General features: G+C 35.9%; 1 protein-coding gene across 3 annotated transcripts in view; it reads right to left on the bottom strand.

The window, feature by feature from the left end:
• Positions 1–3,850: 3,850 nt before the first annotated feature.
• The window catches only part of LOC121413873 (ecdysone-induced protein 74EF-like), a 33,199-nt gene continuing 24,037 nt past the window's right edge, over positions 3,851–13,012 (bottom strand). For all 3 annotated transcript variants that reach the window (XM_041606862.1, XM_041606853.1, XM_041606870.1), the window contains 7 exons: positions 12,705–12,845; positions 11,874–11,999; positions 11,031–11,105; positions 9,293–9,481; positions 8,422–8,496; positions 7,331–7,523; positions 3,851–6,116 (listed from right to left, as the gene is read on the bottom strand). In XM_041606862.1, coding sequence (XP_041462796.1) covers positions 6,014–6,116; positions 7,331–7,523; positions 8,422–8,496; positions 9,293–9,481; positions 11,031–11,105; positions 11,874–11,999; positions 12,705–12,845 — 902 coding nt within the window. In that variant the 3' untranslated portion in view covers positions 3,851–6,013. The remainder of the gene's footprint in view (positions 6,117–7,330; positions 7,524–8,421; positions 8,497–9,292; positions 9,482–11,030; positions 11,106–11,873; positions 12,000–12,704; positions 12,846–13,012) is intronic.

Consider the following 13,012-nt stretch of genomic DNA (forward strand, 5'->3'; position numbering starts at 1 on the left):
GTACCACCTTGATCTTACTCTGAACTTTGAACATAACGCCATGTTTTCATATTTTTAAAATATGCTTTGCATCAATGATGCAACACTACTCTGCCCTCACACTATTCAAAACAAAATTGCACTTTTCAGAAAATTGTCAGCTTTGACAAGATAGAGGTCCTTGTGGAACTAGTTTGTAGGATCATAGTATTTTTACTCTCAATATTTTGTGTTTTGCATCAGTGTCCGAAATTTGAAGTCAATTAAAAGTTCCCGCATTTCATTTTTACCAACAAATGAAGATGCAAGATACGAGACTCAGGAGAGATATTATATATAGCACACAAGGACATCAGCCCCAACAGGTAGCCAATCACACACAAAGAAATCATAATGTGTGCAAAGTGCAACCAATGAAAAAAATATGATCTTCGTGCCTGAGAAGACAAAATTGTAATTTTGCTCGCTGTCTCATGTGCAGCAATCTCCCTAGTGGAAGTCAAAAGCACCAGCACTGAAATTTGTTTGTTGCCAATGCATTATTAAGTATCACACACACACACACACACACAAACAAAAACAGAATCCAACAAAAACAACCATCAAATGTTTGTTAAAAATCATAAATAAAGATAAATCATATTAAGAGGATTCATTGACTTAATTAAGTGTTCACATTTCACACACAAATATTGATACAACTTTGGGAAGGTTTTTTTTTCATATCATTTAATAATAAAACATATCATTTCAACACTGTACATTTGGGTTTCTTTTAGAAAACTCACTGCCTACCCTTCATTTACATTACATATACATAATGAACAAATATAGAAAGGAATGTCAAAAGGCAGATATTGTGAGAAAAAAAAAATGAATTCCTTGGCCCATAAGTCTGAACTCTGGATAACTTAATTACAAGCCAGAAGTTGTGCTAAAGCCAAAAAGATGCATTTGATGTTTAGGTTTATGGGTTCCTTTCTAAGGCAAACTCAAAGTAAAGTATTATAGTTATTATTTCCACACAGAAGTGATGTAGTGATGATATTAGTGGCTATCCACGGTTAAGCCAGAGGGAGGACCTCCCAAATCCCTGGTTAGACATTGATCTAGACGGACTAGATCATGATTTTAACTCAACCAAAGTACAGAATATGCCAGGGTTGGGGGGGGCAGTAAAATATATTGCTGTACACATGCGTGACCAAAAAATGCATTTAAAGGGGTGTTTATCAGTTTTGGACACGGTCCGCGCGTGGACTCATTAAGGGCATCAACAACACCAATTTTCAAGTCCACCCCAACAAAAACTTGATTTGAATAAAAAGAGAAAAATTCAACAAGCATAACACTGAAAATTTCTCAAAATCGGATGTAAAATAAGTTGACATTTCAAAATTTCGCTTCATTTAACAAAAACAATTATATGAACGAGCCAGCTACATCCAAATGAGAGAGTCATATTTTGGCGTCATCTTGTTAAGGGGCCTAAATGTGTAAATAAAGCCCGCGAAAAACTTGTTTAGGGGGTTATTTTGCACACAGAGAAAAAATCGTTTAGGGGGTGTTTGGAAATTTCTTGGTCACGCGTTGTGTACAGCAATATATTTGACTGCCCCCCCCCCCCCCCCCCCCGGGAGAATATGGACCAAAAAGCCATATTCTTGTCCTCTACTCCAATACAGTAGAGTCAAATGAATGTAGGGATCTCAGTGGTTGGAACCGTCATCTTTTCAAACAAGCAGAATCTATAGGCATAATGGGTGATTTCAAGTTAAGTGTTGACCTTTTGGTATTGGTCCTGAAAAGTCACTCACTAGTCACTAGGTGTAGAGAAAGTAATATTGTGATCTGCATCATTTTCTAAATTAAACTCAGAATAGGTTTGGGAGCTAATGAAGGCAACACAATCCAAATTGTGCTTCCAACACGAACACCGAAACCGGACTTGAAACTGCTCAATATGTGTAAAATTCTATTCCATTGTGCAAGGGATCTTGGATAGTGGATGTTATTACAACTTTACCATGAATGAAAGGGGGGGGAATCTGAATTTGTTTGTTAAGCATGAACACATTCTTTGAAGTTCAAAGGATTTCTTGCATGTTTTTAATCTACCAAAAGTCTGTTTCCATTTGTGCTGCAACATGTGCCCTTGACCTAAAATTATCCAAGATGATCCTCAGACTTACATTATTATTTGATTACGGATAAATAATAAGATTTATTATGCATAAACGATTTCAAGTGGAAAATATTTCAAATGAAACCTTATTTCCTGTTCTGTATTATCCTACAGAATAAATATTTTTCATCCTTCGCATACTCCAAGTGCATAAACAGCTACACATATTCATACACAAACTCAATGGCAGTGAATTTATTTATCTTAGGGCTAGGGTAAAAATATAAAAGCATACATGACAAAAACAATGGAGTACAAGCGTTATTTGAGAAGAAAATATTCCGCTATATTCTAGTAATGTTCACTACATTATCGAGGGATACTTGTCTGCTTCCCAGTCTGTATTGCTGGTGCGTTTCCATAGTTATTTGAGGCTTGTATCAACTAAAAATGTGATTTAAAAAGCAGAATGGAATGTACCTTTGTAATTTATTACAAATTCTTCCTGCAAAAAAAAAATCTTTCAAATTACACGTACATCAAAAGAAATTCTGTGTTTTGGAAATATCTATTTCTGTCCATCAAAAACAAAACATACTAAAGTGAGACCAATTGCAATTTACATGCGATCTTCAACACCTTATGAGGGCTATTTTTTTTTAATTATGGGTTTCAGAAGACCCTTTTCCCTTTTTGTTTTTGTCTGTTACAGAGATGCCAAGTTCAAAGACCAGCTATGCATGAGATTTTCTGTGAATCTGAGATCACAGACATTGTGTACAATGTATATGGGGATAGGCTGTGATAGTTGCGTGAGACAGAGATTTGAGGGGATGAACAAGAGTCCAAAATGCTCGAGTCTCACGCATAATGCGTGAGACTTGGTAGCTCTGCGGTTACCAAGTAAATGGGATAAGACTATCAACTCCAGTGAAAGAAATCAGAAAAATACATCTAACCCACTAATTCCCAACTCCCAATTATGATGATGAAAGAAAAATATGTAGCAAAATATAAAATAAACAAAATTTACACAAATTTACAAAATTAATGTTGTGAATAAAAATAGCATCTTTAAAAAAATGATCATGGAATATTTACAAATGAGTTCAATGAAATGAGTTTTGTTTATCAAATTTACGGTACACTGAAAATCTTCACACAAAATTCAAAAATATATATCAATTTTTTATTGTTTCCTTTGTATGAACAAAGGTCCTAGGAATTTTTCTACATTCCTGTGAAATTACCCCAAAATGTACATAAAAATTTCAGTGTCAAATCCATAAAGCCATAATGATGATTCATGTAAAATGGTCCCCTTCACACAAGCATAATAAAGCACAGACTGTTACACTATCTTGGAGTCAAATCAAATTCATGTTGCATAAAGAACTTTTTTTTTTAATCTGGCAAACTGTAAAGTGGGAAAACAAGTAAAACCTTGTGTGAGGTAGAACTGATACATACAGTTCTTTTGGCAAGAAACTGGTTTGTCTTGTTCCCTTACTAACATATCTAATGCCCGAATCTAATCAAATCACACCAATAAGTTATTGCCACTACATTCTTTATGGGTTAATTTTCCCTTGACATCCGTGCTACACAATCAATTGACAATTTCCAGTAGAGAGTTATGTATATCTTTTAACCCTAAAAGGCCCAAGGGGGGGGGGGGGATTCTGCACTCCCCTTAACATTTTTGTGAAATAAGTTTGCAACGTGAATAGCAATTCAAAATTATTTGTCTCACACAGAGACTCTCTACACAAAATGAGCCACTGCACTTTCCAATTAATCTGAGCATACCTCTGTTTTCACTTTCAAGCGTTTACTGTACACTTTTAGATTGATTATAGATTATTACATTGGTGCATTGGGCCAAGATCTTAAAGAGGGGAAGCAGACTCTGGGGGGGGGGGGGGGGGGCCTCTGGCTGTGAAATGGGTCTAAATAGGCCTTTAATAATAGACTAAGAGTCAGGAGTTAGAAGTATTTTAGGAGTATTGCAATAATAGGAAGAAATACATAACAAAATTCTATACACACATGGACAATATTCGAATATGGTACACTAGAAACCGACATGTTATACATGTAGTCCTGAGAGATATTCAACAGATCACTAAATAGATAAGTTGTTGTGCAAGGGGGGAATAATCAATCAAGCTAACAGAAACTGAGGGTCTTACAGTTACATTTGATATCTTATCATAGCACCTTCATACAGACAGTATTTAAAAAAATTTAAAGCGTGAGAATAATGACTGAGAGTTAAATATATTCAAATTGCTCCAACCATAACCCAAATTCTTTGCATTTATAACAAATGATGTCATATACATGTGCACGTTGATACTAAAATCCCCTAAGAAAGTACAACCCAAAAAGTTATTCTTTGCAGGGTTAAATGAAAAGAATATATTGTCAAGATGTAATAGTAAAGGTGATGTAGCTCCCCCCCCCAAAAAAAAAAAAATCAACTGTCAGTAAGGCAAACTCTAAGGTAAAGAAAACAAATGATTTATCTCACTCTAAGCCATATCACTCATCTTCATACACTTTCTTCAGTATAATAATAAAAATAATTGAAACGGTGACTGCAAGTCTCCAGAAAAAGACATGTTAGAAATTCTTTTCAATCAATGGTTGCATACCAATGTTCGGATTTACAACAGTAAATTGTTACTTTTGCTACAAGTAGGGGTAATGACATGATTATATCAAATGGTCATCAGATGTTGACATACAGCATATATGTAGTTCCCTGTTCAAGCTATGTAAATATTGAATACAGGGAATAATTTTCCTGGTATCGCATCGCAATTTGCTCCACATAATTTTATGACCGCTACACAAAACTTCACTTGTGTAGCTATTCTTTTACATAGAATTGTACAGAAAGCTTTTCTCTAACAACCACAAATGCTAATCAACTTTGAGAAGTAAAATTATTCCCTGGAATATGGGGTATGGTTTTAAAATCTGTTCCGAAATGTAAGAAATTTCATCAAGAGCCCATACAGAGCAAGATGATCAGTATTGCTTATCATGTAGTAAGGAAGGTAACTTCCCATGATGTTACCCTTTCTTGGCACAATCAGACAACATACATGTACAAAAAACATGTGTTCATACAAAATGCATAATATGGGGTTTGGGAATTCATTCAAATTCTGAAAATTATTCCAAAAATTCAAAAATGGACATTTTCTCAAATCTGAGTGACAGATGTTTCTGGAAGATCAAGTCAGTCGAGTCACCCATGCTTTCTTTTGCCGTCATACATACTCTCTTCGTTGCTTGGCAGGATGAAACATGTCATTATTGCTTTGGAGCGATGTCGTCTGGCGTTTCCAACTCTCGCGTTTGAAACCGAGGATCGTGGGTTCAATTCCCAGCCATGGTATAACTTCCCGGCCTGCACTCATTCCAGGTGAGGTAAATGGGTAACGGCAGGAGGTAATTCCTCATAAAAGCTGTGAACACCTGAATCGGGAGGCTACTTCAGCAGGGGTGATACAGAAGCACCTTGAACACCTAATAAGGTAGATACCAGTATGTGCGAGGTATATACCCCAAATCACTATTATCAAATTGTTGCTTTTGACTTCAACCGCTCCAAAACATTACAGTGCATGTATAATCAAATCTTCCTCGTTCGGCCTTGCCACCATTGGCGAAAATCCAGTTTGGTCATCTACTGCACTACAGCGTCGAATACTCATCAAAACAAATATTTCCATTGCCCATCGGTTCGGTTGAAATGGAATAAGCAATCTCAAGCAAATATTATAAAGTATCTCTAATATATATTCATATATTTCTATATAATCTGGAATCTCTGTAATAATGTTTTAACCAGTCACAAAGCTGATGAATGGAAGATTGTCAGTGATGCCGAAGACCTCAACTGCAGTCGATTTCACGGATGTTCTTTGGTATCTCACAGAATTTATAGACTAGCCTCTGTCCATCAACCTTCGATAGGATACCCCGTTGATAGTAGTACCTAAAGAAAATGAAACAAATATATTATTTGAGTGGTATTTATCAAGAAATGATTTGAAAATTAGTGTACTTTTGTAGATTTCATATACCAACGAGAGAAACGCCAAACGACCAATGATATGGCTGGGCTCGAAATAAGAATTCAAAGGGGCAAGCCCATCAGGGGGCAGCCATTAAAAATTAGGCACCAATAATAAAATGTCCTTTTCAATGGGTCACATGCACTGGATTACTGCAGGGTAACAGGCCTAAAACGGCATGCATATTTTTATTTATTTTTTTAAAATTTAAAATGGTATATTTCAACACGGGTTTCTATAGCAGCTGAAAAGCTGAATTGCATTACCCTTTACAATCATTTACATAAAAATAAAATCAATATCAAAATAGTGACTCAATTTGCACAAATTCTACATCATACGAAATATCAAAGCACATAGGAAGGTTGTTTATCATGTTGGGGGTGCATGTATTAAATAACAACATTTATCCCCATCATGAGAAACCAAAATTTAAATTAAAAATACATGCAGCCAAATAACATAAAACAATGAATTCTGTCGAGCCAGAAATGAGCATGGAAGAGTTGGGAATGAAAAAAAGACAAAGAAGAGGAGAGAGAGAGAGGGGGGGAGAAAGTGTGTATGTGTGTGTGTGAGAGATTGTTACAACTAGAATTTCTACTATCATAAATAAATAGTCAGCCTCAAGTCTACAAATATTTGGCCTTGTATGGCCTTAGACTCATTTGAGCCCTGGTTGATGTTTCACAAAACTATTCGGAAGTTAAGAGCGACTGCCAGAATGACTGGTCAACCTTTCTCACATGCTAAATAATCAAAAATTAACATTTAATGGTGAATGTTATTTACCAAAAGAAAGGATCAACAGTCGTTCTTAAAGTCACTCTTAACTTAGATATGTCACTGGGAATAACAGAACTTTGTTCTGTCTGGAGGGTGTTGCACAAAGATATGTGTGACTTAAGAGTCACACTTACTTTCCCAGTTGCATACGGCATAGAAGACATCGCCACATTGGTTAGATCATGTGCACAGGACGAACACTACCGCGTATCCATCAATCAGATGGCGCGTTGTATATCATGTGCGCATCAGCATTTAAATGCAACTTTATAAGTCATACTTAAATCTATGTGAGAGACCCCCAGGTCTGGATTTTGCTGTTGTTATTGAGGCATGAAGAGAACCTTACCTGAGTGCTCTACCCATTGTCTCATAGTTCATGTCAGGTTTGTTCTTGTGTTGACCCCATAACTTGGATACAGCCTTGGAGTCGACCAGTTTGAAGATACCCTGTTCCCTGCTTGTCCATTTGATGAATCTAGGGCAGGTCTCAGTGTCTTGAAGTAGCTCCAATAGGAACTCCCACAGGTACGTGGTGTGTGCTATCCCACGGGAAGAAAACAATTGAATATTTATGATTTCATTTCTGGACGACTAAACTGCGGGGCTGGGTAACAAAAAGCTTATCAATTAATAGTGGGGCCGATTTCTATGAATTATTACAATTATTATTATGTATTATCAATCATCATAATCAGTCGCTAAGCTTAAAGGGGAATTAAACCTTTGGAACAAGTAGGCTTGTGTGGAAAGCGAAAAATCAGTGTATCCCTAAAAAGAACTGAAATCCGACCAATATCCCATAGGCTCCTGTACAAAATTTGCCGTTGAGTATGAGACCATATTCAACAGTCTAGTGCGCACGCGCGAATGTGTGAAACATACACCGTGTACAACAATGAAAGCAATGCTACGTGTACCATAGATCACAGTTACGCTCAATGACGTCACAATGAACTGTATGTAAGTCGCATGTCAACGACCAAAATTGATCCCATGAAGTGAAGATGCAATAATTTGATAAGTGATATGACTTGTTAAATCAAATGCCTCCCTCTTTTTTTGGGGGGAGGGGTGTGTGATAGATAATAATCATATTGAATGGCTTCATTTCATAGAATACCAGAAATATTCCACTTGTCAGGGTCAATATTCCACTCATCTGCGATTCGCAGATGAGTGCCCAAAGTCTTGGAATATTTCTGGTATTCCATTCTGAGCCATCCAATATAAATATTCTTTCTATTTTCAAAAGAATATTGAAGCACACTAAACAACATTCGCAAATGAAATCTGTACATATCCAACTCTTCCAACATTAATTTGTGTAAGTTGCACATGTAAATTTGTGACATAATATCTTACAGTGGGTTAACACATATCTGACCAGTCCATAAAATTTAGTTGATAAAATCAGAACGATTAACTGATACTACTCACCATCTTTTGCCTTTTTCCTGATGCCACCGTTTGACAGTTGGAGAGGTGATTCTGATTTAATCTTTGGCTTTCGACCTGGCAAACAAAACATGCATGTACAATACTTGTATGATCTGATCAGATATTATGTCAAGCAATACATGTATGTTATTGTGTTGAGGATCCTTTACACAACAAACAAAAAACAATAAACAAAAAATCTGAAAAAAAGTGCTATTTTGGAGGGGTCAATGACTTCAGAGTGGAGCATTACTGCCCCCTTCTGAACTCGAGCTTCACCAAACTCTGGGGTGTGAGTGGTCACAAATAAAAAGATCTGGAAAAAAGCTGAAGAGTGTTGAAAAAGTCTGAATTAGAAAGAGCTCATGTTCTTGCACAGAGGATAGCCAAAATATGAAATCAGCTAAAAATCTGAACTCTTACACCCCTACAAATTAAAAAATATATATTCTTCACCAAATATAACTACAAGCCAGCATATGAAAAAAATAAATTAACAAATAATTTATTCCAATCAGGAGAAGAGAAACAGGATAGACAACCTGATACACATTGCCTCCCGTAACGATCTATGTGGGGTGGACCGTTGGAGCATACAAAACAAAATGTTCTGCAGGCAAATTTTTCCCTCCTTTTTTTTTGAGGATCACTTTTCACAACCTACTGGCTAAATCTGAAACATTGGAGAAGCTTCAAAGATAAATGCCAGTTGTGGTAATGATTTCAAAATGAGTTCGTACAGAATCCAATGAAATGACCACCAAATAAAAAATATGTGGCATAAACAAACAATAAACATAGTGAAATCCAATAAAAGAAATTTCTAATAAAACAGTCAAATCATATCTACAGGTTAAGAAGACAAACTCACTCTTTTTAGACTTTTTATGTCGTTTATGTTGTTCTTTTCCTTCATGGTGATGGTGGTGTTTATGATGGTGGTTGTGATGGTGATCTGTATCAAGGTTCATTTCATAGCTCATCTCAATATTGTGATCCGATGGCGGTTCAAACGCAAACTGTGACGTGGGAACGGTCAGTACTTGTTGTGAGTCGGCCGCTGTGTCAAAAGAAATACAGAAATTTTACACATCATATACAGTCTATCATCTGAGTGTGAGTATTACTGTACAGAAAAACAAATTACCTGTCTACATAAATATATCCTCTAAAAGGGGACTGAACTCACATCGGCACTAAGGAAATGAACATATTCTTGATACTTATATCCTTTCATCAAACTACAGAAAGATACTGCAATGTGTTTGTTTTTTTAGTAATATAGCCTTGAAATCATTGACATTCAGCTGTAAAGCTTTGTCACTACGATAAAGGAATTCAATTTGCCTTCATGCCTAAAAGAGGAGCGATGCCCAGATAGGAATTTCAACTCAAGCATGCATATAATTTAGTTGCAAGCCAGCTGAAAGAAACACCATGGCCTTTAAAGATTAATTGTTTCAACATGGAATAAACTCTAGTTATGATGTGCCATCTGTGAGCAAGACTGCATACTGTCCACAATATACTGCATACAACCTATCTGTATTGTTTTAACCCTAAATAGACTGGGCTATTTCGATGCCTAAGCAGACTGGGGGGTGGAGGCTGAATCAGCCCCCCTTATGTTATCGGCCATCGATCGCGACGAAACTTGGCATGCGCGTTATCCATGGCATAATCTACAAAACTACTATCTGATCAAAATCTGCGAAAAATCTCATTGCTAATTACTTATGCTAATTTATGCGTAAAATCAAAATTTTGCTTTAATTAACTAAATAATGCCCCTAAAGAACTAATTTTTGGTACACATACACTTTATATGATTCTGATCAAATGTAAAAAAAAAATCAAAATCGCACTCATTTTCTTATGTATTTTATTGTTTTCTAAATTTCTTATGTATTTCTTTGTTTTTCGACTTTCTGTTTTTTATTGCTTTTTCAATGGAAATTGTCTGGGACTTTATTTGGAGCATAAATAAGATGGAATTAATTGATTTTAATCAGTAAAAGGAAAAATAATGATACATTTATGAATTTTGGCTATAAACTCTATTTGCATTGGATTTGTACACAAATTCATGTTTTTGTGCAATTTTGGGTCTGCATGCAGTTACGAAATGTTGCATAAAACACTGACAGCACCAAGTATTAGAAAAAGGCACATGTAACTTATTTGTTCTAAGTAAATCAGATGTAAGAAGTTTAGTAGCTTACAACAACTGTCAATGAAAATGACTAATTGGTACATGTATGATGGAGCCGTTTCCCTGGAAAGTGTTTCTCCAGCATCATTTCAGTAATGCTCACCAACTTGTTTTGAGCCAATCAGATGCAAGGATTTCTGTAGCTTATAACAGTTACCAGTTAAAATCCTTATAGTTCATATAATCCCCCACCCCCCCTCAGATTTTTTTTTTTTGAAAGCATCTGAAGCATCACATCTGATTAGTAAGTCTGTGATTTCCACTGAACCCATTGTTCTGAGCCAATCAGAGGCAAGGATTTTAGTAGCTTATAACAGTTGTCAAAGAAAATCGTTATTTGTCTCTTGAAATGCTCCCCTGGAGAAGGTAGGACTCTGGAATTCATGATTGTACTTACTTTGCCTTAGCGTTGCTTGCATAAGGGTATTGAGTGTTTCCGCTGAAGGAGTTGCCATACCCTTCTGTGTCAGCTCTGGAAATGAAGGTAGAAATAGAAAACAATTGTCAGTGAATTATGAAATAATCACTTCCATAAAAGATTGAGTCTTGCAGAACCATTCATATTCCCCAAATAGATATATATATATTTTTTTAATTCAAACACGACTGCTAGAAATTACACAAATAATATTTACACCAAAATTAGTATTTCAATTTCATTTAGTGAGATTCTTGGGAAATGGTGGGGGGGGGTTGAATCAAACAGTTTGTACACCACATAGTCTAAACCTTTTTTATTTTCCACGATCGCAGAAAACGGATGCAATTCACGGAAAGGGCCTTTTGAAACGAAAGTAGCATTTCAAACGGAAAATCACGGAATACATATTTTTCCTCAAAATACACAGAAAAGCAACAGAAATTACTCAAAAATCTCAAAAAAATACGAATATTAAATGGCCACAAAACTCGAGAAAACACGATTTCACTTTGCTACAATCATGATAATTCACACATTGTGACTTCACTCGATTGATCTTTTTTTTTGTACACAAAGTCTATGGAAAAAGGAATTTCTGTTTTCTGACATGCTGGAATGGAATTTAAGATCTTCTGAAACGGAAAAGGCAATTGATGAATGATCCATTCAATGAGACGTAGCTGAGTTGAATGGATCATTATTTCATCTTTCACCGAATGAAGTATTCTGTCCATTGCACTCATAAACATTCATTATTTGTATACTGTAGAATAAGCAGGTGTAGGCCATTTGGCAGTTTTAACACATTTTTTTTCTTACCTCTCATAGTTTCCTCATCAAGGTGGATGTGAGAGACTCTATGCTTCAGTTCATCATCTTCATCAGGATCATCAGCAGTGATTGGGTTAATGTTTTCTTCTGGCAGGGGACTGGCAGGTGGTTCTTCTACAAGATAACAAACAAAGGATCAAGTTCTTTATATAATGCAGAGCTGCCAACCTGAAAAGGAACATTTCAGTATTTTTGAAGCTGAAAATCAGTATTTCGGTGAGGAAATCAGTATTTCAAAAAAATACCATAGGACCACACATACAACTGAAACCTTAGAAATCAGTATTTTACATGAAACTATCAGTATTCTTCTCACTTTTCAGTACTACTTGGCAGCTCTGATAATGGCATTGAATGCGATGCTTCCAGTGAGGGGGGGGGGAGGAGGGTGGGGGCGGAGAAGAGGAGAAAGCGGGAAGATCATAAGAACTTCATTTGTTAACATTTGTTAAGTTAACTTTTCACACTCCTTTTTCAAATTAGTGTCAAATATAGCCAACCACAATAAATGCAAACATATCATTAGAATTCTTAAATATCTGTCATGAATATGAACTACAATTTAACATCCAAACTGAGTTGACATCAGAAAACATCCACTATATATTCTGAACAGTGCTTTAAACAAATGGGTACTGCCACTGTTATCAATGTTTGATTACTTGACTTGTGCTATCATTAAAATTTCAAGGAACAATTGTAATCATGCTACTCTGTGTACCAAACCGATACCTGCATATCTTGAATTCCCTTTGTACCAGAATATACTGTAAATCATTACATTCACAAAACCATAAAACCGATGCATTTACCACACACCTTTGATGAAATCTACAGTAATGAATTTCTTGTCGTCTCCGGTGTTGGTTGGTGATATGTCTAACAGCGCATGAGCAGCCATTATAGTCTCATGAGGCTTCTGCTGGGCATCTTCGCTCATTGACTTGTCGCATGCTTTCACTGGAGAAGAAAAAAAAAGAAAAAAGGCAAAGATTGTATATATTTGTTACTTTATTGAAGAGGTATGCTTTTAAGACAATTATTGTTTATATTGACAAAGCAACAAAAGGCACCAAAGTGAAGATATTTCCTGATGATGATAATAATTGATGGGATTTATAGTGCGC

Source organism: Lytechinus variegatus, chromosome 1 (assembly GCF_018143015.1).
Source record: "Lytechinus variegatus isolate NC3 chromosome 1, Lvar_3.0, whole genome shotgun sequence".
Taxonomy (NCBI): domain Eukaryota; kingdom Metazoa; phylum Echinodermata; class Echinoidea; order Temnopleuroida; family Toxopneustidae; genus Lytechinus; species Lytechinus variegatus.